This window comes from Podarcis cretensis (genome assembly GCF_951804945.1).
Source record: "Podarcis cretensis genome assembly, chromosome: 4".
NCBI classification, from domain to species: Eukaryota; Metazoa; Chordata; class Lepidosauria; order Squamata; family Lacertidae; genus Podarcis; species Podarcis cretensis.
The window spans coordinates 75,412,307-75,439,353 of record NC_137173.1 but is presented as its reverse complement, the minus strand read 5'-3'; the positions used below and the strand labels follow the sequence as shown (position 1 = coordinate 75,439,353).

Here is a 27,047-nt window from a genome sequence, read left to right as displayed (position 1 = left end):
CTGATCTAATGTGCTCCTGTGGAAACCTTTTGACCTCTTGTTAAGAAAAAGAGGAGACTGAGAGGAGATATGATAGCCATCTTCAAGGGGCTGTCATGTGGAAGAGGGAATAAGCTTGTTTTCTCCTGCTCTGGAGCACTGTTAAAAACTGAGATACAGAAGCTAGGAGCTAAATGAAACCTTTATCCTAGGTTATGGGCGCAACAACAGAATGTCTACACACTTTTTTTTTTTTTAAATAACAAGAATTCAAAGCTGAAAATGAATGAACTGCATCTAAAACATTATGTTCATTTTTCACATGGTCTAGTCCTTCTCTTGCCCACCCTCCTAATAGTCTTAAGAGGGTCTCTTCTCCAGTCTTCAGAGAGTAGCTGGAAGTGGGGAGGCAGAAAAATCTCCTCCTTCCACTCTTCAGTTTTAATCTGAAATCTTAGGCGCTGTACTGCGCCCAGAGCTCAGAGACTGCTCACGCTGATGAAATTCCCTGTCGCAAAATGCGCCTAGAACAATGGGAGTTTCGAACGCTAGTCTGGAGCGTAAGACTACGACTAATAGCTTCAAGATACAAGAAAGGAAATTCCGACAAAACATACAGAAAAATGTTCTGACAGTAAAAGCTGATCAACAGTGGAACAGTCTGCCATGAGAGGTGGTGGACAACTCTTTCCTTGGAGGTTTTCAAGCAGAGGTTGGATGGCCATCTGTCATGGATGCTTTAGCGGAGATTCCTGCATCGCAGGGGGTTGGGCTAGATGACCCTTGGGTCCCTTCCAACTCTACAATTCTTTGAATCTGCAATTCTGTTTTCTTTGAGCTGTGGTCCTGATCCGCAAAAAAGAGAGCTGAACACGGCCACAGATATGCAGTGTCTGCATGCCTCCACGTAGATCGATGGTGGGATTTCATAATCCAGCTTCCAGGAGACCTCAGAGCCCCACAATCCGTACAAAGTGAATATTTTATCAACCAAAACAAAGAGAAACCCTAGAGGCTTTGTCACAAGAAATGGGCATAAATCCATGAAAGCAAGGTGGAGTTGTTTTTAATGCTTGGACGAGACTCTCAGGCGTTGTTTATAGGGACTGTCAAGATTTCTCAAAGCCTTAAGCCCAGGTTAATGCCATGGGTGTGTCTGTTTGTGCATGCTGCCTTGGCAGCACATGAGGACAACCTATGCACGCTAGCTTAGAAGTCCCATGCCACTCAATGAGACTTACTTCTGAATAGACATGAATAGTATTGCCCTGCAGAGCCAGTGTGGTGTAGTGGTTAAGAGAGGTGGACTCGTAATCTGGTGAACCGGGTTCGCGTCTCCGCTCCTCCACATGCAGCTGCTGGGTGGCCTTGGGCTAGTCACACTTCTCTGAAGTCTCTCAGCCTCACTCACCTCACAGAGTGTTTGTTGTGGGGGAGGAAGGGAAAAGGAGATTGTTAGCTGCTTTGAGACTCCTTAGGATAGTGATAAAGTGGGATATCAAATCCAAACTCTTCTTCTTCTTCTGCATGTCAGGATGGTCTAAATCCAGGATGGGGAATCTCTGGCTCTTTAATGGGCTGAGTGCTGTTGCGCTCAGGTCTTGCTCTCCGGCTTCTTGTGAGCATCTGGCTAGCTACTATGGCAGGCATGGGCAAACTCCAGCCCTCCAGGTGTTTGGGACTACAATTCCCATCATCCCTGACTACTGGTCCTGTTAGCTAGGGATGATGGGAATTGTAGTCCCAGACATTTGGAGGGCCGGAGTTTGCCTATGCCTGTACTGTGGGAACAGGGGGCTGGACCAAGTGGGTCATTGGCATGATCCAGCAAGCTCTTACGTTTGGGGCTGATGGGAGTTAGAACATCAAGTTTGCTGGAACAAGTAGTTCTTGCTCTGTAACACTGACAAGAACGAGAGAAGGCAAGAACGAAAGAATCGCCTGCTAGATGGGGCCAATGGCCTATCCAGTCCAACTTCCTGTGAAAACAGGAAGGCAGGATTCAAGCACACTTTCCCCTCCTGTGGTTTCCAGCAACTGACAAGCACCATTTATTTTAAGGCACTGAATGAAATTAAACATTCTTTTCATTAAAAAGCGTTTCTACACCACTTAATACAGTGGTACCTCAGGTTAAGTACTTAATTCGTTCCGGAGGTCCATTCTTAACCTGAAACTGTTCTTAACCTGAAGCACCACTTTAGCTAATGGGGCCTCCCACTGCTGCCGCGCCACCGGAGCATGATTTCTGTTCTCATCCTGAAGCAAAGTTCTTAACCCGAGGTACTATTTCTGGGTTAGCAGAGTCTGTAACCTGAAGCGTATGTAACCTGAAGCGTATGTAACCCGAGGTACCACTGTATGTCAAAAATCTCCAAGCAGCGCACAGTTTAAAAAGAACAGCAATATAACATTTTTTTAAAAAACACTACCAAAAACCAGTTAAAGAGCAATATAAAATATATGTAAACTTACCAGCTCTAAAAATCCTCTTACAACTTGTCTCTGCTTCAAGTTGGTCTCCCCATCCAGATTAGCGGTTTCAATGTGGCACAGACCGTCGGGGTCACTTGAAGAAAGCAGCAAGATATCAGCAGGGATGATTTCATTACAACGCAGCTGGATGAAATCTCCGACTTTCACTTCTTTCCAGTATCTGGTGGTGTATTTCCTTTCAATCCTGGCCAAGAAATGTTTACAAGAAATGCATTGAAATGTTTTCTAAGTACAGCCTAGCTGGCAAAAGCTCCTGAGAGACTACAACTTGTTACATGGGCAGACTTCCATCTGTGTTGCGTTGTGCTTGTGGCAGTGAAGCCTCTCACACCAATTGGTTCACAGACACACCAATACCCAAGGAACGAAGCACATCGGAAATGTTCGAAGTCCAACTTCTGTGAGGAGGGTTGCTTGTCAGTTTGGGATTAAAACTGTTATGTCTGCTACAGAAGGTAACAGAACAAGTGAAAACTTTTGTTACATTTTTTTTTAAAATGAGAATTTATATTAATAAAATATTTAAAAAAAAAAAAAATCATACAGGCACTATGGAAATAAGAAATGGGAGAAATGTAGCTACAGAGCTAGAATGATGGGACAGGACCCAGAGAGAAAGAACCTAAAGCACAGAATGCCCACAGCCAGGGTAGCAGCATGAAAGGTGGAACAAAGCAGGAAAAAGAGACGATGTAAGGAACACATTTGAAAAATGTAAACGTGGGAACCCAAGCCGCATACAGACACCAGCTCTAGACCTTGGGAGGCCTCCTGTGCTTTTGGAGAGTTGCACATAAGCAAGAACTCTGCCAGTTGAGGCATCCAGCAATTCGAAAGCACGTCAAAGTGCAAGTAGATAAATAGGTACCGCTCCAGCGGGAAGGTAAACGGCGTTTCCATGCGCTGCTCTGGTTCGCCAGAAGCGGCTTAGTCATGCTGGCCACATGACCCGGAAGCTGTACGCCGGCTCCCTTGGCCAGTAAAGCAAGATGAGCGTCGCAACCCCAGAGTCGGTCACGACTGGACCTAATGGTCAGGGGTCCCTTTACCTTTTTACATTGATACTTCAGCTTTGTGACACGGAATCCTAAACGGCCACGAGGGACAAAAGGCAGAGGAAAGGAGTTGAACACTGAAGCGCAAACCTTATTCCGAACTGACCTAGCCACTTCTTTGGCTTCAGGTTTCTAATTCTACTTTACCTGACCACATTTTCTTACTTTATGGCTGCTGCTCAGGAAGCTCCTTGGATAAGACATTTTAAGGCTTTAACCTCTCTTTCAACATCAACAAATAACAACACGAACACCCCGGTGTTGGTCCAACCTGCGATCTGTCACTTGGGTAAGTCCAAGTCCATCCATTAGCCAGTTGCACACCCCCCACGCCCCTTGAGGGTGTGCTATACTTTGTTTAGACTGCATTCACCCTGAAAGCTCCAGAACTAAAATCCAGCTCCTTCTGCACTCTTAGACAGGTGTACCAAACATGGGCTGAAGGCAAATCAGGAAGCGTTGGCAGGAAGCATATGCCAGTAGGTTTGTACCAGCTGTCTCGTTTCTGAAACGTCTGTAAGCTGAATTGTACTGGGTCAGTTCAACTACAGAGAGCTCAGAAAAGCAAATTTCCAAAGAGATATACAGCATGGGGAATACACAGCACAATGCGACCGTGCTGTTGCAAGTCCAAATATTACATGCCAGCAGTGCAGCGGGTTTCAGGAGTGAGAAACCAGTTCCCTGACTCTCCCATCTATAGTTTTATGAACTTAAAGAAAAAAGAGAAAGCTATCCATAATTTACTTGGCCACTATGCTGACTTACAACACAGCTGACACTCAGGAAGAGTCTTGGAAACCTACTGATAAAGTAGTTAAGTTGGAGGTGTAGAGTTGAGACTTTATGTCCCAGTACAAAAAAAATATCTAAGGCAAAGCACCACGACAGGCACAGCATGAAGAGGAAGAGGCATGTTTCCTGAACAGATTTATATGCATATATTTCAGCGAAAGCACACAGGAGAGAAAGATTAATAGAGGAGATGTGAGGAACCAAGGAATGTATTTCAGCCTAGCGCTTTGGCATGTTTCTAAATAAGAAGCAGCTGCCAAACATACATTCCAGTTCTGAGCATATCCTGTGGTTCTGTAGAGGTGTAGAAAAGGCATGGAATGTAAGTACTAGGCACAGCATTTTCAAATAGCACAATTCTAGCCCATACGGCTGCAGAGACAGACTTGAAAGAATCTAAACAATGCCTAGCTAATCCCAGCAACTGGAGGACTCCAGATAGTTGTGGGGTGGAGTTTCAGTGCTCCACAGAGATACTTAGCAAAAGTCCCTGCTCCAAAACTATTTGCATAATAACTGAGCATTTGCTGGTACAGAATTGATTTACGTGGGAGCAGAATTTTGAATTGTTTTCTTTTAAGCACAAAAAAGACACATATAGAAAGGAAGGCATTAATGCAAGGCACTAATGGGGAACCTGTGCACCTTCTAGGATGATACCTGGTTTTCAACACTGTGAGATACCACCAGCTAAACACTGTGATACCAATATATCACAATGTCTAGATGGAGCTACCTTGAGGCATTGATTGGTTTCACGGTTTTCCCTGCATTGCAATTTTTGCCAGTGCCTACTCTTTTGATTCACTGCCCCTTGCATGAGGAGTTGGCAGAATTAACAGGGACTAGAAAAATCAAGAAAAGCATTGGTTGGCTTCACGGTTTTTCCCACATTGTGATTTTTGCATTGCACAACCACAAACCATGATTTGTGATATATTGCCAGGTCAAAAATTATGAAAGCAACATCACGATAGGGACTTCAAACCAGTTTCGGACAATACATGGCCCAGCCCTAGTGCCTTCCAGAGGTTGTTGGCTTCCAGTTCCCATCAACCCTGGTCAGGGATGATGCTAGTCACAATTTTCAAGCCCTGTTGTAGAAGCTAGCCCTATTGTAGCTTCAAATATCTAACAAAGGAAGCTAAGAAAGGCTGAAAGACCTCACTTAACTTTTGCTCCTCCAAGACCTAAGAGAGAGAGAGAGCAGCCCAAAGCAAACAATAGCAGAGGACAGTGAGTCCCAGATTTCCCCCCCCCCATCTTTCCACCATTGTTGAGAACAGCCACAACTCAGTCAACAGAGGTGAATCTCTCTAGTATCAAATGACTGTTCCCCATCTGAGTTATGATAGAGTCTAGTTGTGGAGGCACAACTCCTGGCCTGCCGCATGGTCCAGGACAGATAAGGATCAGGGAAATTCAGAGCGACATGGCAATAAAAACAACAACATACATTTCCACCCAAATAACAAGCAAAGTGATGTGGTAACATCCTTAGGAAATACCTAAGAGAGTAGGATTTTCCTAAAAAGATATAAATAAGTTCCAGTATAAAATAGCTCCCAATTCCTCTGGTTATGAATCATTATTCCTTATAAGGACAAAATGTGAATAACTCTGTGGACGCGAAACGTAGTCGAGGTAGCCAAAAATATACCGTTACAATGTGCTGCAGCATAAATCACAAAGCCAGAGTCACTGTGGGCATTCCGCTAAAAATGCAGACACAGATCTAGTATGGGAAAATGATATTCTTAGGTCTTTTATGTTCTCGCCACATCTGCTCTGCAATCCATTCACTGCCTCCGTGCAGCTTTTGCACATTCTGTGCTTTTTTAAAAAAATAAAAAGAGTGTTAAAAGCACCACCACATGCCACTTCCTTTCTCTCAACTTTGCCTACCCAGGTTACACCTGGGTTAAAACAAGGAGCACAATTTGCCCTTGGGAACTGTAAGACTACATTTGGCTGTAGAGGAGTTTGACAGCTCCACTTATTGGCCAACCTGGCAACCTTGCTGTACCTTCTTCCTCTTCTTTGGCAATCACTTGTAGCTGAGTAAGATTGTCTTCCATAAACACGGTTTGAACAATGAGTCCATAAGTGACTGTGGAGGCCAATTCTGGATCCACACATCCTTCCACAGTGGGGACATAGGTTTCCAGACGGGAGTTGATCACGGTGTGGATTTGCCAAGCATGCCTTCCTCTTAGCACATTTCTCCCTTTCATCCTGAGTTTGAGCGTCTTCAAAGCCCATGACACCTTTGGTATAGCCTGTTCTCCAACTGAAGTGCTCGCAGACCTGTGTTTCCCAGTTGTCGGTGTTTAAACTACATTTTTAAAGATTTGCCTTGAGAGAGTCTTTGAACCTCTTTTGTTGACCACCAGGCTCACCATAGGACTTCACTGACCATACCTTTCAGAGTTACAGCTCTGTGATATCCTTCGCTGAAGGATGGGGAAGAGGATGTGCAGGAAAGTGCAGCCTTGAATGCCCATTTGTAGAAACTGAAAGGAAACTATAAAAGTGGAATGGGGCATCAGAAAGAAAGAGAAAGCAGGGGTAGTTAAGTAAAATGTTGATCTGGCGTAGCTTAGCCAGGCTGACTACAATGCAATGTTTTTCTCCCTTTCTTCTTCTGATACTAGAACTGAGGATCACCCAACAAAGCTGAATAGCACAATATGCAGACAAGACAACAAGAAGTGCTTATTCCCATAATGGTGCAGGGGCAGGACACCTCTGGGCCCTCCAGGGGCTGTCAGACTACAATTCCCATCAGCCCACCCAGGATGTCCAAACATCAGGGATGATGGGAGCTGGAGTCCAGCAACTTCTGGAGGGCTGCCGGTTCCCCATCGCCTACACGGCACACAGATAAACCTTGGAACCTGTTCCCACAGGGTCTGGCGATGTCCACCAACTCACGGCAGCTCTGAAAGCAGGTTAGAGAAATTAATGGAGGAGAAGTCTGCCAACAGCTACACGTCATGATGGCTGCATCCTACCTCCAGGATCAGTACCAGCGCGCCTCTGAACCAGTGTTAGAAACTTGGATATATGAGCTAGGCACCAAATGGCTCCTTAAACCAAGGTTACAGTCACCAAAGTTGCCCTTTGGGGCAAGACAGCTCTAAAGTCTTATTTTTCAAACGATGGACTGGCTGTGATTGATTCTCAGTTTAACATCTGGCTAACCTTGAGCTGGGTTAAGAACTCTGACAACTTAAAAGAAAAAAGGCACTTGATCCAGGGGCAGTCCACATAAATATTGGGATATGCCTAATTCTTTTTCTTAATGGATTAGGCTGCACAGAAAAAGCATTTTGGTTTCTGAAATTCATTCTGATTGTGCGGATTAGATATGAATTCTGCAGGATGGGGTATTAGTGTGTGAAAACAGTCAAGGTCCAAGGATCCCCAGACATGCACCTCCAGATGGTGGAGATGTCAGGCACCATCCTGGCACCCAAGCATCTTTACTTGGTCGCAAGTGATTGACAGCTACGTGCGAACAGTGCTCTGAACTTCAGTTGTTGGGGAACAGGAGTGGGAAAGGGCTGTTGTGCTCATGTGGTGTGTGAGCTTCCCTTTGGCATCTGGTTGGCAACTGTGGGAAATGGGCTGCTGAGCTAGCTGGGCCTTTGGTAGGATGCAGCAGAGTTCTTATGTTCTTACACTGTAGCTCTCAGTTTCCTCCCAGATTCAGGACACACCTGGCCTTGCATCCCAGCTATTGGTTCTCATTCTTGGATGCAAGAGCCAATGGGAGGAGAGAGGCACAGCGTAGTGGTCGATTTCAGAAGCAGATGCTGACAGCACCACTTAGCAAAGAGCTGTGTGCACCATATAAAATATTGTATTCATTAGATTTATATACCCGGTACAGTGGTACCTCGGGTTACATACGCTTCAGGTTACAAACTCCGCTAACCCAGAAATAGTGCCTCGGGTTAAGAACTTTGCTTCAGGATGAGAACAGAAATCGTGCTCTGGCAGCACGGCAGCAAGGGGAGGCCCCATTAGCTAAAGTGGTGCTTCAGGTTAAGAACAGACCTCCGGAACAAATTAAGTATGTAACCAGAGGTACCACTGTACTGCCCTTCATCATAGGATTTCAGGGCGGTTCACAGAATAAAATACAGGATAAAAACAAGCAAATAAGTAAAACAAAACAGCAAAACAATAATATTTTCCGCTATTCTCAGGTTAAATTAGTATGTTTGCAAATCGTGGGCCATTAAAAATTTTTTTTGCAGTAGCAGTGGCATTAAAAGGACAGCTGTAAGAGGAAATGTGGAGCACACTTTGCCAAATAAGGAAAGAAGAATACTGCACAACTGGATCCAGAGCGGGGCTGAAGATAACTAGCAAAAGTGCTCCTTGGGCTTTGATCATAAACCTGATTATCTCTCTTTTGGAGCTTCCCAGAGACATCTGGCTGGGCACTGTAGCAAACAAAACACTGGACTAGATAAACTGGCCCAGCAGGGCTTGTTTCATGTTTTGTATGAATGAAACATGGCATCTGCAGCTTTTGAAGTAAATGGCTTGTGAAGATATACTGTCCCACACACAATGGTAATCATATGTAGAGCGCATGGGCACTATTCCTTGTGCACTGGGTAATTCGTGTGAAGGGAAGTCCTTGTGAAACAGACCGCCACACAATCAATTCTGCATTAGAGGGTGTCTATTTCCACAGTCGTAACACCACTGAGAACCAATGTGGCTCAAGAGACAGGCACCAACTGGACATACAGGGATCGTGTGGAGGCCCAGTTTACATCAACTCTGAAAATCAGTAGATAGGCAGGAAGTCCAAGGATGTGGGACATAGGTTCATATACTGTGCATGCACTTGATGGCAACTATGTGCATTGGTTCAAGTTCGTTGCTAGAGCTGTGGCCTCTACTGAATGGTTGGGTTTCCTCAGTCATTTCACCCTAAGAAGTGCTTGAACTGCAGAGTGTAAATCTCTAAAATAAATAAAATTCAGAGAACAAAGAAAAGGAGGCAATTCAGAAGAATGAGTGTACTATTCCCAGACATTTAAAGATTTTTATTTTATTTTTAAATAAGAAGAGTGAGACATCACATTTTAAGGGCAAGAAAGAAGTACTTGTCCAATCTGCTCTTTGGGTGCCATTTCTTTTTTTTAAACACAATTAGCACATTTTAATACCCTTTTCACAACACCCTACACTAAAAACACTGAACGAGAGGGCATTTTTTTGGCCAAGGATGAAACGGTCTGCAAATTATGCCAATCAATTTTCACGAGTGTATCTATTGCGATACCAATTCCTGTACCCCGGAATGTTGCCGATACTCAGGGCACTTCCAGAGTGTCACTATTTTCGGGTGGGATTCAATCACAGACCGGAAAATTCAGATTGCACAATTAGCACTGATTTGGAGCTCTTGCACAACAATCCACTTCCCCCAAACAGCAGACTTTCTGCAATAAGGAAAGTGACAGAAAAATGCCCTGGAAGGGGTGGAATAACATTGGTGTTGATGCAGTGCCTCCCCACAAACAATGGATGCTCATTAAATAGAAGGAAAAAATGAGGATGAAGGCTAAATAAACAGGTTACCTGGGAGCAACCTGAGGGCGGGGGATCTGGATGACTGCAGCAGTGCCATCCTACGACCCACATAAAAATTGCATTAGCGTGAATGCAACATCTATGACAGACGCTGCCTTGAGCAGTCCATTGTTTTAAATATTACATGCTGAGCAATATTCCACACATAGCACTACGCTTCCGCCGAACTGACTTTTTAAATTCCTGCATGTTTGGTAGCTGTCACAATCAGGCACTGCTTGCAGCAGGAAGTACCCGGGGATGCCTTCACACAAGTGAAAATAGTACCGGAATCTAAAGACTCATTAAACCGACCACATGCCAAAACAAGAGGAAGGCTCAGCTATCTACTCACAGCTTCTTTGGACATTGCAGAGTAGCACGCGGTGACACATACACAAACGTTTATACTAATCAGGAAAAGTCACAGCAACCATTGGTGTACACACACACACACACACACACACACAGTGTCACTGCAAACATACTTTGGCTTGGTTTGGACTCAGGAATAAACAGCTGCTTCTTATTGGGTGCACAAAGCTTACATGTCTCCCTTCCCACATCTCTTCCGGTTTAGCTGAGAGTAGTTCAGAAGCTTGAGACAAACCACAGCTTAACATTATGTCTGAACGTGGGCAAACTGTGGTTAGTCTTCGCTATGCTTAGCTGAAGTAAGCCGGCTTCAAACCACAGGTTAGGAAGTCAGCTTGTTTCAATGGAACATAGTTCAAAGCAGAGGTGGGGAGAACATTGCCGTCCAGATGTTGCTAGACTACAACTCCCATCATCCATGGCAATTGGCTATGGTGGCTAAGGAGGATGGGAGTTGGGAGCGCAGCAACCTCTGAAAGGCCGCAGGCTACCCACCCAGCCAATATTGTTGGTACATCAATTCCCATCAGTCCTGGCCAGCATGGCCTATATGGCCAAGCATGATGGGAGTTGTAGTCCAATTCCATCTGGAGAGCACCGTGTTGGCTAACTCTGCTTTGAAGTGTGTTCTTTGTATGCTACAATTCTTTTCTCTTCATTCACCCTGAACGCTGTTAAATGAACCCGCAATCATAAAAGCAAGGGACAATAGAGACAGAAAAAGAAGTTCTAGCCATTAATTTCTGCCCTGGCTGACTGAGCTAATTGATTCTATTGTGAGGCTGTCTTGACTGGCCTTCATCACTCATTTGGAAGTGAAGATGTGCACATTCTTCAGAATTCAAGAGCTGACTAGGATTTCGCTTTTAGCACTCCTAAAGTACTTCTCTGCAGTGTTCGGGTACTATAAAAGATGAGAGCCTGATTTTAGTTTACGGTGGGCTTTGGTTTTAGGCTATGTAAATCTCAAGGTTTAAACAAGAGAGAGAGAGAGAGAGAGAGAGAGAAAGCTGACTATCCAAAGAGCTTAGCAACATATAGGAAGAACCACTCTCTTGTTATCACAGAAATCCATTGAATATAATGCGCCAGCACATTATTCAGCAGGTCCTCAGTGGCACGTAGAAGACTCTGACACCCTTCAAAATCAAAGTGCAAGTAGGTTCCTGAACCCCACCCAACCACTGCCTGTTTGATATCTTTTGAAGCAACACTGGCCTTCCTTTCAAAAGAGGGAAAATGCTTTGTTCTTTCACCCAAGGGAGGTAAATACCAGCACTGGTGGCCTTCAGAAATGAAAACTGCAGCCAGAAAAACAACCTCTGAAGAATTTAACGGTGTAATAAATAAAAATCAACAAAAGCTTTGCTTGAAACACTCCATGTCTTAAATTCAACTCATATAAATACTGTTATTTATTTAAATTTGTATACCGCCCTATGGACGCGGGTGGCGCTGTGGGTAAAAGCCTCAGCGCCTAGGGCTTGCCGATCGAAAGGTCGGCGGTTCGAATCCCCGCGGCGGGGTGCGCTCCCGTTGCTTGGTCCCAGCGCCGGCCAACCTAGCAGTTCGAAAGCACCCCTGGGTGCAAGTAGATAAATAGGGACCGCTTACCAGCGGGAAGGTAAACGGCGTTTCCGTGTGCGGCTCTGGCTCGCCAGAGCAGCGATGTCACGCTGGCCACGTGACCCGGAAGTGTCTCCGGACAGCGCTGGCCCTCGGCCTCTTGAGTGAGATGGGCGCACAACCCTAGAGTCTGTCAAGACTGGCCCGTACGGGCAGGGGTACCTTTACCTTTACCTTACCGCCCTATACCCAGAGGTCTCAGGGCAGTTCACAGGAAAGGGGTAAGAGAAAATCATTAGACTGAAATCCTAGTCACATTTATTAGGAAGTAAGTTCCACGCGAATAAATGGGGCTTACTCTTAATAAAATATCAGTACTGGGGCTTTAAATGAACTGTATCCTACAGTTCCCTACAATTAAGTTGAAATCAGCTTGGGAGCAAATAGTAATGATGATGACGATAATGCAAAGAAAAAGAACACAATTTATATTTTCACTTGCACATTAAGCCACACTTCCAGGGTCACTTTTTTAACAATCCAAAATTTTCAAACACACACACAGACACGATTCTGTAACCCCATCGCTATTCCAGAATAAAACGTTCACTCTATTATTTCAAGAGGTAGGATTGCTGAAAATAAAGGTAATTATTTACACTGGTAAAGGTGGGTGTGGGGGGGTATCTCCCTCTATTAATGTTATTCCTTTATCCTGTTTGATGCTGGGGATGAGTAATCTCCCCCTTGATTTAATCCGGTTAGCTCAGAAATAAGCCAAGCTATTTCTCCACCCAAACCAGGAAACGGATCGGCTTATTTCCGAGCCAAAATGAATTTAGACTGAGCCCATTAAACCCCTTCCTTCCCACAAACTCAGCAGTCCCCCAAACCCCTCTCACCTTGATGGCAAACGGCGGCTAGCGGGAGAGAGGTCTCTTTCCCTGCTGGTGCCAGGAAATGCAATTTCTCCAGGAGCTACTGCAATGTTTGCAAAGCCCTTTGGAAAACTTCATTTCACTAGGCACAAATTAGATGTGAGACTTCCTTCCGTTGCTTCCTGTCCCCTTGCCTCCGCCATCAAAGCAACAACAGCAATAAGATAAATGGGGTGATTGGGTAGGGGCATGGCACAGAGTTTGAGAGAGTTTGGGATCTGGTTAGGGACAGGGCGGGAAGAGTGTTTATTGAATATATACCCCACCTTTCTTCAGAGGAGCTCAAGTCAGCACACATGGTTTTCCCTCACTTCATCCTCATAAAACCCCTGCGAGGTAGGTTAGGCTGAGAGGAAGTGAGTGGTCCAAAATCCACAGTGACCTTCACAGCTGAGTGGGGGTTTGAACCCTGGCCTCCCAGGTCAATACTCTTAACAACTCCAGCACAGGATCTGTCCATTCTTTACCAACCTGGATTAAAATCTGAGGGGAGGGTCATGTGTGTTAGAGGAACTGGTCATGGAGAAAGCTCCTTCATGAGCTTAAATCACCCCATGGATGAAATAAGACAATGGGTGCTAGGTAAGCTAAGCCAGTTGCTATGGCAATGGCCCAGTGCTGACTATATATATGATTATGGCATGTCAGCTCAGTAGGTTCAAGGTCTTGTGCTGTGTCAGTCTTGAGAAGAGTCAGACTCTGCTACATCTTAAATTGCTGGAGCAACAGAAATACTTTCTACTTGTCTGTATCTATAACTGCAACGCCTACAAGCTAGCTGTATATATCAACATCCAGAACTGTATTACTGAAGCCTTATCCGCTGCAACAGTAAACTCTGTGTGGTGACTGGAACTGGGGACAACTTCCGCTGCGTGGGTAACTCACCTCAGATTCCCAACGATGTCCACAACCACAAAATCCATTTTTTTTAAAAAAACCAATGTGGCACACTAGCCAATCTATCCAAACTTGGCCGATACAAAGACTTTCAGGCGCTTCATTACCTTTAAAGAACAAAACAAAGATCATTCCCCATTGTCGCCTTCTAACTCGAGATCAGCTATTAATAAATAAAATAAACACTAGTCCCAATAGAGTTCTATGGGTGCCCCATTGTTGACTTCCCCTCATTGTGAAAACCGTCCATGGGACTTTTCTTTGATCTCCAGTGTTCTGAAACACGTCTTTAAATAGCAAAGGTCGGTGTGGCCGATATTCCTGAACTCTTACACTGCTTCCCCGGACTGGACTCCTGTAAACCAACAAATTCATCCCAGTAATGCTTGATAGGGCTCCTAGAAGTGGCCATGACATGCTCATTACATTTCCTGGCTACCATATACTAAAATAGTTCTCGACTCCAGACCTGTGGGAAAAGCTGGGGGGAAACAGGGCTGTGGCTTTTCAGGAGGAATGTGTAGAGGAAGTTATAGCTTCAGAAATTTACATCATGTCAAGTGTATTTCTCTATTCCAACACAAACTGCAACGTGCTCTGAATGCATGATTCATCGGAGAAGGCTGAATCGGTTTTCTAATCAGATAAAAGACTTGCCAGGGGGAAAAAAAAGTTTATTAAAAAGCAGGATGACTATATAAGACTAAAGTTACTGCATCCATTTCTTGTATCAGTATTAAAATGAGAGTGTTTTTAAAGAAATCCTTTTTTTTCATTGTTCAGAAATACCTGGGTATTAACCACAGGGAAAGAAGATAAGCAATTCGGTGTTAATTTACATTTAACCTATCAAGCAAACAAGGTGTGTGTAGGAATAATAAGGCTTAAACGCACTATTAAATGGCTTTCTGAGTCTCTGAAAGTACTAATTTTCCTTTTGTAAAGCCAGCTGACTTCAATTTGATCTGAGAATTCGCACCTAAGAAACCTGAGTGACTCAGTTGTTTTTTTTTTTTAGATTTATAAAGAAAATAATTTGCTGTCTTTTTGCTTGGGGTGTGGGGAGCGGGAGGTACAATTTACAAAACTAACTACCTTGTCTTGGATGAAATAACACAATTGTTCGCTTTTACAAAATGCTAGATGCCTGGAATTATTTTCTTAACGCTTTTTTCCCCTTTTGTCAGCCAAGGGACTCATTGTACAGCCCTTGAAAAAAAACTATTGGAACAGTGGAGAGAGAGAATCGGGAGGGGATAAAGCATCTGAAAAGAAAACACCTTTCACCCAGAACAATTTGCAACATTTTATATTGCTTAACATATGAAGATCATCTTGGCATTATCCTTGAACATGAAAAAAATTAAAAAGTAAAAGGTAGAGACTTTTACTGAAACACAACTACTGATTTTCTCCCTGCTTCCAGGCTCAGTGCCAGACAGTAAACAACTTCTTTTGGCGTTTTAGGAAATGTCACCTAGTCAGTTACAGATATTAGCCGTTATAGATGCTCTCTAACAAAAGAATAACCTTTGGGAAATTCAGATAATCTGAGGCATCCTCAAGCTTTATTGAGCCTTCCTGGTCATGAGCACCCTTTTTTAACAAACAAGAGACAAGTCTGTGGGCTAGGGCTGGGCGATATATGGTCCAAAACTGGTTACCCATGATATCCATATCATGGTATCGGTTTCATAATTTTTGACCTGGCAAATCACAAATCATAATATACAGTGGACGCTTGGGTTGTGAACGTGATGCGTGCGGGAGATGCACGTTCATAACCCGCAGCGTTCGCAACCCGCATCTGCGCACGTGTGGGTTGCGCTTCGGCGCTTCTGCGTATGCGCAAAGCATGATTTAGCACTTCCTCGCATGCGCGACCGCCGAAACCTGGAAGTAACCTGTTCAGGTACTTCCGGGTTTCGGGGGTCCGCAACCTGAAAAAACACAACCCGAAGTGCCTGTAACCCAGGGTATGACATGTGTGTGTGTGTTTTATGCAAAAATCACAGTGTGTGTGGGGGGGGGGGGGGAATGTAGCGCAGCCAACACTTCTCTTGATTCCTGCAGCCCCTCTTAACTCTGCTAGCTCAGCAATCCCCTGCCTCATGCAGAGGGGCAGCAAATCACAAGAGCATGCGCCAGCAAAAATCACCATGCGGGAAAAACCATGAAGCCAGCCAATGCCTCTATATAGCTTATTTCAGACACTGTAATATATTAGTATACAGTCGTACCTTGGAAGTTGAACGGAATCCGTTCCAGAAGTCCGTTAGACTTCCAAAACGTTTGGAAACCAAGGTGCAGCTTCTGATTGGCTGCAGGAAGCTTCTGCAGCCAATCGGAAGCCGCAGAAGCCCCGTTGGACGTTCAGCTTCCAAAAATAGTTCGCAAACCGAAACAGTCACATCTGGGTTTGTGGCATTTGGAAGCCAAAACGTTTGAGAACTAAGCTGTTCGAAAACCAAGGTACGACTGTATTGTGATGTTTAGCTGGCGATATATCACCAATGTTGAAAACCAGATGTTGCCCAGCCCTACTATGGGCTGTGAGTATTTAAATGTATTTAAGTCACTCACGGCTATTTCCAGAAGCTGTGATGTAGGATTACATAAACCAAGAGAAGAAATACTTTAAAAAAGTGCTTTTCAGTCCACCCAAAAATGCTAAGAAAGAAAGAAGGGGCCGAAACATTTATTCCAGACTGGTGAATCTGCAATATTTTGTTCCAAGCTTTAAATATACAGTAACCGTGATTTCTCTCTTCCAGATTTAACTGCTGTCAGAGGGTTATGGCGCCTGTCCTTAACTTTATAGATCACTGCTTGTCCCAATACCACAAGAATACTAATGTGAAGGCAACATAAATAGCCTGCAGCTACACACTGCTATCAAGAGCAGCTGAAAGTCTAAAGTTGTTTTTTTCACACTGTTTTTGTGGGGAGGGGGAGTGGAGTGGAAGGAGAAGACGAAGACTTGTTATAAGGCAGAACTACACATTACTTCAGCAACTATGCACCCCCAAATGCACATTGGGTGATGCAATATTAATATTTATTTACTTGTTATTTTTCATATCCTGCAGTTCCCCTCAATCAGGGGCACTGGGAGACAAACAACAAGAACTAGTTACAGAAGCCATTTTGTGCTGGCACCCATGGCCCTTTTATCAATGTATGAGAACTGGCACCTCATTTTTTTACTCATAAAACACAAAGTCAGTAAATAAAAACCAAACAACTAGACTCTGACAAGTATCAGTATCAAGGTTAGCTGCTGCAGCATCCTTCAGATGTAGCTGGATTATAAATCCTATAATCCCCAGGTTATTGCTTAACTCTGTTTCTCTTACAGCACAGTTCTAGCCTGTTTTAAAATCTGATATTCTTCAAAGTAGGGGAGCTGGGCGAGGGATGGGGCTTTCAGACAGAATCTTTGAAACATCTCACGCATGACAGTCCATACTTGTGGGTGGAAACAGATTTTGCAATATCAGGTTGGCTATGTGAGCACCAATTTTGCTCTCAGGCACCGATTCTCCCCCCCCCAAACAAACAAATAAACAAACAAACCCCACAACCCTGACCCCACATAGTTGAGCAGTTACTGTGTTGGTTCTGATTCATGCACAGGTCTACTGAAACAACAACAAAGCAAAACACTATTGGTCAAATGCACAAAAAGAGGGTAGTGTCTTTCAAAAACCATTTTTCTTTAACCATGCTTTAAAAGCTAAGAGCCTGGTCACTAAATATTTAATACTATGCCCATGACTTTTTATTAAGGTTTGTAATTATCATCTATCAGACGTGTTGCATTATCGAAGGCAATTATCTGCCTTAAGGAAATGCTTTGCAGGCTACGTTATGAATTTGGTATCTTATCCTGATTAAAGGTAAAGGTAAAGGTACGGGCCAGTCTTGACAGACTCTGGGGTTGTGCGCCCATCTCACTTAAGAGGCCTGGGGCCAGCGCTGTCCGGAGACACTTCCGGGTCACGTGGCCAGCGTGACATCGCTGCTCTGGCGAGCCAGAGCCGCACACGGAAACGCCGTTTACCTTCCCGCTGGTAAGCGGTCCCTATTTATCTACTTGCACCCGGAGGTGCTTTCGAACTGCTAGGTTGGCAGGCGCTGGGACCGAGCTGCGGGAGCGCACCCCGCCGCAGGGATTCGAACCGCCGACCTTCCGATCGGCAAGCCCTAGGCGCTGAGGCTTTTACCCACAGTGCCACCCGCGTTTATTTATATAGCAACATCAGTGCACAGAATCATAGGGGCATCTAGTCCAACCCACTGTAATGCAGGACTCACAGCTAAAGAAACTCTGACAGATGGCCATTCAAACTCTGTTTAGAAAGCTCCAATGATGGAGACCCCATCACCTTTTGAGGGAGTCCTTTCCACTGTTGAGTAACTCTTACCATCAGAAAGCTATTCCTAATGTTTCGTTGGAATCTCCATCCCTGATCCACATAAAGACCGATAAACACATTATGTTAACCACCTTAGTCTGGCCGTAGTTAAGTCCTTGTTAGTAGCCTGAGTGAGGAGAGACTAAAATGGCTGATTGCACAAGTATATACATGGAAGGGTTTGACTACAAGTCTAAACACTTGTCTGCCAGTAGCAAGGCAGCTCTTAGTGGTGGTAACAGCAACAGGTTCAGCATTTAAAAAACTCATAAACCCAGCCACCACAAACCACAAAGGCAAGGAAGTACTATCAATGTGTTATCTCTTCCTCATTGGTCAGATAAACATTCAGGGAGTGCTTATCTTGCTCAGCTAGATAATGATCACACGCTATACGTTAACATGTATTGCAACATCACTCCAAAAGCTCTTCATTTCTATGTCGTGCTTTCAAACTCCATGCCGTTTCCTACACAAAGGATGGAAATCGCCCACTAGGAGCATAGGAAACTGTGCCCAACTGAATGATTGGTATTAGTAATTGTATTATAATTTGGCATTGTTATAATGAGGCTATTATTGGATTACTGTAATTGAAAACTAATAAAAATTATTATCGACAGAATGCATGCGAGCCTCCACTAGTACAGACAGATTCCCCGTTGCAGAAAGCCGTCCTTTAAGATGCAGAGGGCAAAAGGGAAGGTGGAGAATCAAGAATGCTTGTGAAGCTGTATCCCCAGAACTTCCAGGTTTATGTGCTTTTCTTTCTATTATACAGTATCATTCATCTGTGATCATAACTCACTGGCTTATATCAGTACCTGAATTATATCTGAGCTGAAAACGTCAACCTTGATAAGCACCAAAAGGTGGGAAGAGGAAGTGGGAAGAGTGCATCTCTCTTTCCCACTTCTTCTTCTTCTTCTTTTCAACTTTATGAGCTTTCTCAAGGTCCACAGAGAGAGTAGGAAAGAAAAGGGAATTATCTGGAAGGTTGGGGGGATGAAAACAGGATAGCTGGGGGTAGCGTGGGGAGTAGTGTCACAAGAGAGACAGAGGGGGAAGGGATCCCACCCACGTTTGATCCAGTGAAATGACTCCTCTTGCATTTGCTCAATTTCCTCCCAAACCACCATCAAATAACAGATGACTGAACCATATACACTAATGCAGGCTTCCTCAAACTCGATCCTCCAGATGTTTTTGGCCTACAACTCCCATGATCCCTAGCTAGCAGGACCAGTGGTCAGGGAGGATGGGAATTGTAGTCTCAAAACATCTGGAGGGCCGAGGTTGAGGAAGCCTGCACTAATGGATCTGATAACATGGTGCAAAACCATGGGTCTTTATGGTTCCTCATGTTGTTCAAAACGGCTATCAAATCAAAGATGACACCTGTGTCCTCTGCTGATGGGTTTGATTGTCGCCCTGTGTAAAACTCATGACGATCCATGACATTGCATGTCTTGGGCCAATGTTTTTGTGGTGCTGGCACCAGATCTGGGACGCTTACTATGAAGTCTATCCCTCGAAGCTTCAATTTGATGGTAGGTTTTCTTTTAGGGAACCCTGTGTAAAACCATACAAAATCAAGAACATCGGTTTTAATTCCACTGGATCCAACTTGTACCAACCTTTGGAAAGTGTGTGTGCACATGTGCTCATATGCAAACTTTTATTCCGTCACGGGGGCATGGGGAGCAACCAGGGTGCTGGTGCCCATGGCACTCTCTCAAAATCCCAAATGTGGGCCCCCAAAAGTTTGAGACCCCAGATTTTAAATCAGGATTATGAATGACACCATTAAGTTATGTGTCGTGGCTTTACATAAACCACCCACCCAGCATATGTTGCTGTGAACTTTCTATTACTTGGGCAAAGGAGAGAGTAGCAATGTTTCTGCAACTGTAGATTCAAGGCAGCAATATCTGCTGACTCCCTGGCATCGCCTCGAAATTCTGTGGCAAAGCCAGAAATAATTGAGTTCAGTGTTTTTGATAATGGCATTATAATTAAGAATGCATGTAGATCAACGAAGCACACATGTGAAGGGAAAGAAAGGAGGACAGAAAAGGGCTGGCCATTCCTTTTTTGCCATTATCCATAAAAATAAAAACGTTGCGTCTTGTGGTCAGGCAACACATTTTGGGATGTTAATGACAGCAGCATTTGCCTTTGGTATCAGTTTTTCCACTGTTCGCTTTATTCCAGCTTGTGTGTTAAAGAGGAAAAAATTGCACTGGACAGAAAACCTTGGCTCTGTGTCACGAAAGAAAGAAAGAAAGAAAGAAAGAAAGAAAGAAAGAAAGAAAGAAAGAACCAGTACAGTGGTACCTCGGGTTACAGACGCTTCAGGTTACAGACTCCGCTAACCCAGAAATAGTACCTCGGGTTAAGAACTTTGCTTCAGGATGAGAACAGAAATCGCATGATGGCGGCACGGAGGCAGCGGGAGGCCCCATTAGCTAAAGTGGTACCTCAGGTTAAGAACAGTTTCAGGTTAAGAACGGACCTCCAGAAGGAATTAAGTTCTTAACCTGAGGTACCACTGTACAGGAACAGCTTAAAGCAGGGCTTGCGTATGTCAGTGCTAAAGATTTGCAGTCCTAATTTTAAAATGTGAGGTTAGCCCATGTGCTCATGAAAGCCATGCATTCAGAGTTTAGGAAACTTACGTTGTTTTATCCATGGAGAATTTGTGCGCATTCTTAACGTACCAGGCTGGTGGTCCAGCACGACAGTTGGATTAACACACTAGCCCAAAGACTGTCAAAATATTTTAGGTATTTACAGACCAGTTTGCATTTTAATAGACAGTCCGGTGAGCTGCTCAGCAGCCTTCACCCTTCATGATTACCTAGACCACTTCCTTTTTGACAGTCGATAGAACAGCATCTCTGTGGTTATATAGTACTGTGAGGCCTTGGTTATTGTTAGCAAAACACACTCAAAACAGCTCTTGCGGCAACCCTGGGGATTGCCAGGCAAGAACAAGGGCGGAGCTTCCACAGTCACGCATTGACCAAGGTTGGGAAGTACCTGAATGAGAGGTAGAATAAAAGTGATAGCGTTGTGTTGCTTTCCTCCCCCTTTATTTTTTGTCTCACTGAGAACTAGGCCACTGCCAAGTGCAGAAGCTGCTAGGCGTTTTCCCTCTCACTCACACCTTCTAAAGTAAATCTGTACAGAAGATTATCCTGCTTCCACTGAAGTGCAAACTGTAGGATGATTCCTGAAAGATACGATTTCACGTGCCAAAGTGACAACCTTGAACGCTGGCATTCTGGTCCTGCTCTGCTGGCTTTTAACTGCAGTCTGGCGCACGGAAATTAAGCAAAACAACCATAAATCTCCTCGGTTCTCCTGATGCATGTATTTTATTACACCTTCCTCGCTGCAGAAGATAGCTGCTGCTATAAGCCAACGTGCTCAGGGAGCTAGGCCTCCTTGAGCAAGAGTGCTGGAGAGGAAAAAGGGAGAACAGTCCCAGATGATAAAGAAACAGACAGGGCAAAGGCCCCATAACTGAAAAAGCTCCATCTGGCACACACAAGTTTGGGGTAAGCCTCCAAGTTCTAAGCAGACTAGTCTGGAATTATTTTTAAAATAAATTGGAAATATACAACAAATGCTGCACATCACAGCTAGCTAATTCCCAGAAATCAGGCATGATTTGTGACCTCTCTCCAATGGTTGCGATCCATCTCATCTGCACTGCTAATGTACATAGGAGCGATAGGTGTGGCAAAGTTGAAAGCAGGCAAAGGCAACTGTTTCAATACATTACAGAGCGTGAATGCAATACACCTTTCACCAAATGTATGTCATGCAGATAAAAGGTCCTTGCAGGCTTCTAAACGGGTAAACGCTTGGAGGTGGGGGGGGCGTTGTGGCATTGTGGTGGCAGGCTATACACCTGACCTACGCACATAAACGATGACATTTATGGAGAGTCCCAGGGTGAGAACGCAGAGTGCCAGGCATTACAGAGAGAATTGTACATGTGGGGGCTCCCGACCGATATTAGAATAAACATGGGCAGGAAGCAAGGCAGAGCCTGCCACTGCAATGCCACAACGCCCCCTTCCTCACATGCCCATGGGAACCATTCTGAATGCTTGCCAAGGCCATTGTAGCAACTGAACTAATCCCAAGATGTGTAGGAACTCTTGCTCCCCTTCTCTGGAAAGACACAGAGGTGCCCTTTCCACATTGCCTCCTGGACCTGTGGTGGGCGGGGCCAGAGGCAAAGCGGGCTAGGACACTTCGATTTGCACAGCAGAGTACATTCTGTGTCCAGATCTGGTACACCAGCTGAGACCCAACCTGCCCGCAGACTATCTCACCAGAGTGGAGCATGCCCTGGTTATCTCCTGCTTGGACTACTACAATGCCCTCTACATGGGGCTACCTTTCAAGGTGACTTGGAAACTACAACTAATCCAGAATGCGTCGGCTAGACTGGTAACTGGGAGCGGCCACCAGGACCATATAACACTGGTCCTAAAGGATCTACACTGGCTCCTGGTACGTTTCTGAGCACAATTCAAAGTGCTGGTGCTGACCTTTAAAGTCCTAAACTGCCTTGGCCCAGTGTATCTGAAGGAACGTCTCTGTTCCCATCGGTCAGCCCAGACACTGAGGTCCAGCTCCAAGGGTCCTCTGACAGTTCCCTCACTGCAAGAAGTAAAGGTTTGGGGCACTAGGTAGAGGAGGGCCTTCTTGGCAGTGACGCCCTCCTTGTGGAACATCCTCCCATCAGATGTCAAGGTAATAAATAACTATACAACTTTTAGAAGACACGTGAAAGCAGCCCTGTAAAGGGAAGCAAAAACTGTTTGATGTCTTATTGAGCCACCTTTCCCTGAGGGTTCACCTCTGGCATGGCGCAGCACACCTCAGGATGTGCTCAAACATTACGGCATCCCTTGAGAAAAAAATGCCTGTGTGTGGCAAGGCATCTACATCACAGCACCGATGCACCCACTGATGCATGGCACATCACCACAGCATTGGTAGCACACATGTGTGTTCACAAACACCTCAGCGGCATGGCGTTGACACAGAAGTTCACCATGTGATATTGCTGCCTAACTTGTAAACGGAACACCACTGGGATGCAAAGAGGCCTTATTCCCCATTCTTGTTCTGCGCCTGAGATCGAAGCATTCCCCCCCCCCTTTTTATTTAGGAAAAGAAACAAATCGAGCGGAGGAAGCCTACCTAAAAAGTTATGCATTCTACAGGCCACTAGCCGTGGTGACTTCTGTGAAGTAAAAGCACTCATTAAACTCATTTATCCTCCTAGCAGCTCATTCCAAAGGCACCGTGAGGCATTTGGGATGGCGCTTGATTGCCAAAAGGTCACAGTTCTCAGCGATAATAGCCGTAAGCAGTCCACACTCCTGTTGAGTTCAGACCTACCGGAGCAATTCCCTCAGGCAGTTTTCTGCAACTGAGGTCTTCAGTCAGCAGCTCCACTTTTTAATAATCTTGTTTTGAAATTATGTACAGAATAAACCTCAGGAAGGAAAGGAAGATAATATTTTTTGAAGGGCCTCACCTGATAGTTTATCTCCCATAAATGTGAAAGGCCAGGCAACTAGTGAATGCTGTTGGGCGGAAACAGGATGTTTTTCCACTTTTTAATGGAATGGCTGAAATTCAAGCCCAGCGGACAAGTACACCCAGGGCCTCGTTTTCGTTTAGGGCAACCCAAAGGCCGCAATTTGTACGACAGACAGACATTTTTTGGAGACATTTGGGTTGAAATTAAAGAAAACAACACCAACTTCACTCTTCTGGAAACAGGGAATGCTGTCCTTCCCTATGAAATTTCTAACCTTGGAGGTAGTGGGTTCAGGTTGAGAGGGGCAATCCCTTCCCATGAGGCAACCTTAAAGCAAATTCCCACAGGACCTCCAAGTTACCAATGTGTTTGGCTGCAGTTTGGGAAATTATGCTGACAACACTCCAGAACCATCAGGAAAGTGAGGAACCATTCATTTTAAAGAACTGGATCGCAGGATGAACAGTAAGCAGAAGGAAGTAGGTTTTGGATGAGGAGCCTGTGAGCCCCCAGTCAGATGTTGTTGGGCCACAGCTCCCCCCAACCCTGGCCAATGAGCATATTTGGCTGAGGCTGAAGGGAGCTGGAGACTATCAACGCTTGTCTAAATGGAAACCAAGCACCTTCTCACTCTAGGAGGACAGCTGCAGACAGAGGACAACCTCCTTCACCAACTGCTGAAGGGGTGCACTGAACTATTTTCTCTGAGGAGAACAACCTCACAAGTAAAAGGCAGCATTTCTTGCTCTCTCCTTGAAGGCCATACTCCAGCCTGACAGAGGGGGTCAAGAACCAGTGTTTATCCCAGGGCGGGGAAGAGATTTCTACCAAGAACTAGGTTTGCAGGGTGCACTGCCCAACACAGTCTCTGCTGAAGTGAGCTTCTGCAGCTCCAGGTTCTGTTATTAGGTCAACAATCTCAACTACCTGGGCAAGGACCTGGGGGGGGGGGGGGGAGACTGCGACTTTGCTGTCGTTTGTTCCACAAATCTCCACGTCCTCGAGGAGGACTCGTGGGCATGTGTACAAAACCAATGAAGATTTAGCCCAAGACATTAAGAAACGAAGCTAAAATGATGTACAATGAAGACAAAAAAGGATAAATACATGATAATTTTTAAATGCCTCTGCCACATAAACTTGAACTTTCTTTTTTTAAAAAAAAAAAAATTCCACAGAAGAAAATATTTCTTCCACTGAAGCTTATTGTGAGCATAAGCTAGCCGCAATAAAATCTGTGCTGGTTTCAATGAGAAAAAGCTAAGATAGTGTCATAGCTCAAGATGGAGGAGAACAGTAACCCCTTGTCTTGATGTCTGGTAAGAAACTCCTCACCTATGTCTGCTATTTGCAACAGGAGGGAAGCCCTCATTGGTGTGAATGGGAGATTTCCTCCCATTGCAAATAGCAATCAGTGGGAAGGGGTATAATTCTATTCGATGAAGTCCCCTTCCCCATCCATGGTCCCCATCCAGCCCCTTTGCAGAAAACACCAACCATGCAAACTAATGTCACAACTAGTGTGGCCCTAACACTTCCGCCAAACTTAATGGAATCAAAAGAGTTGCATTTTTGCTAGATTGTGCCCAATAATATTATCAAAGCTCGTATTGTCCAGCCAGCCTCAAACAAAACCAGGAAACAGATACAAGTCAGGTCAGCATCTCAATATCAGTGTTTTGTAACTAATAGGTTTCCAACAAAGCTATATTTATTTATGTACTTCAGTGTGCAGTTTTGTAAACTCGTCTGGAGGAAACACTGTTAAAAAGGAATAACTTTGGCACAACAAAGGCAGTCTTTTGCTTCGTTCCCACCCAAAGAGTTGCCTTCCAAGTACATTTGGAATTGTTGTTAGATTAGTAAATACTCTTTGCCAACAGCATCAAAGCCACTCGGCCCGTCCCTAACCAGCCTGGCCAGTCGCACAAACCAAAATAACATTTTCCCCGCTGTTAACGTGATTAACTCCAAAGCTCGATACCATAATGCTTTGTGTACACTTGCGAGTTGCTGTTTACCTGCTTAAACAAAAATGCGCACGCCCACACACTGGCTCCAAAGCCCTTTGCAATTAGGAACAAATTCCTCCTCCTTGAACGATTCGAGGCAGGGCTGCACAACTTGTGATCCATCAAGGCCAAAAGAGGCCACCAGCCACGAAGGGCAGCCTTCCAGGACCCTGATAAATGCCCTGGTTTTTCCTTTCTGCCTTGGAATGTTCCCTTTCTTTGCCTACAGATGAAGCCAGTCGGCCTGGAAAACAGGCTCTGCACATCAAAGACAGATTTATGGCCTAGAGCAAGTTTGAAGGTACCCTATTAAAATCAATATGGAAAGAGCAGGGCTTGGTAAAATATTTTTATATATTTATTTATTTTGTTCCCAACTCGGCTCTTCCCACCCAACCCCCCATTCCACCACCTCAAATGTGTATTTAACCCGAAGGCTTTCAGGACACCCTGGAAATTATTGACAGCGTTCTTTGTTTCTGGTGCAGGAGTCATCCCGGGGATAGGTTTGTTCTGTGCAAGCTGCCTACAGGTTTACGGGATTTTGACTCAAAACGAAAACACCTCGGGAAGAGAATGAGGAACGGAGGAAAAAAAGCCAGCATTCGTCTTTCTGAGGTGGGTTAAGGGTGTATCAGCAGTGGAACCGTAGCTCTGCACAATATGCTTCACCTGAATCAGGTCTGAGCTACCAAAATGGGGTTGGGTACATGTGCTTTTTGACAGAAAATCCTCCTTGTGAAAATGGGGGGGGGGGTCTTCTCTTGGGAAGGGCAAGTGTTGAAGGGTTTGCAAGACATGACCTGGGCCTGAGATCATCATCTGAGGCCCTTCTTCATGCACCTCCTTCCCGTGAGGCCCGGAGGGTGGCAACACAAGAACAGGCCTTTTCTGTGGTGGCTCCGTTTGTGGGATGCTCTCCCCAGGGAGACCCGTCTGACACCTTCATTACGTATCTTTAGATACCACCCAAAAATGTTTTTCGATAACCAGGCCTTTGGCTGATCAACATTCTATGGGCCTGTTAAATGTGCTTGTGGGAGGACGGCTACTGGTTTGGTTACTCTTTCACTATGTATTTTGTGTTCTCATTTTGTTGTGAACCACCCTGCGATCTTCGGATGAAGGGTGGTGTACAAATTTAATTAATAATAATAATAATAATAATAATAATAATAATAATAGATCACGCCTTTAGCCCTGCCCCTAACACCCTGGTCCTGCAGTCCATGCATTAGTATGGATGTCTGAAGTGGAGAAGCCTTCAAACATCTACACCTCTGGATCTGGAGGCCTCCCCAGATCCTAAAGGCCTGATCGTGCAAAGTTGGGCTTAAGCCACA

At 44.8% G+C, this 27,047-nt stretch overlaps 1 protein-coding gene across 1 annotated transcript in view; it reads right to left on the bottom strand.

The window, feature by feature from the left end:
• The window catches only part of ATP10A (ATPase phospholipid transporting 10A (putative)), a 124,143-nt gene that overhangs the window by 65,443 nt on the left and 31,653 nt on the right, over nt 1-27,047 (bottom strand). Inside the window, exon 3 of the mRNA XM_079972429.1 lies at nt 2,455-2,659. Coding sequence (XP_079828555.1) covers nt 2,455-2,659 — 205 coding nt within the window. The remainder of the gene's footprint in view (nt 1-2,454; nt 2,660-27,047) is intronic.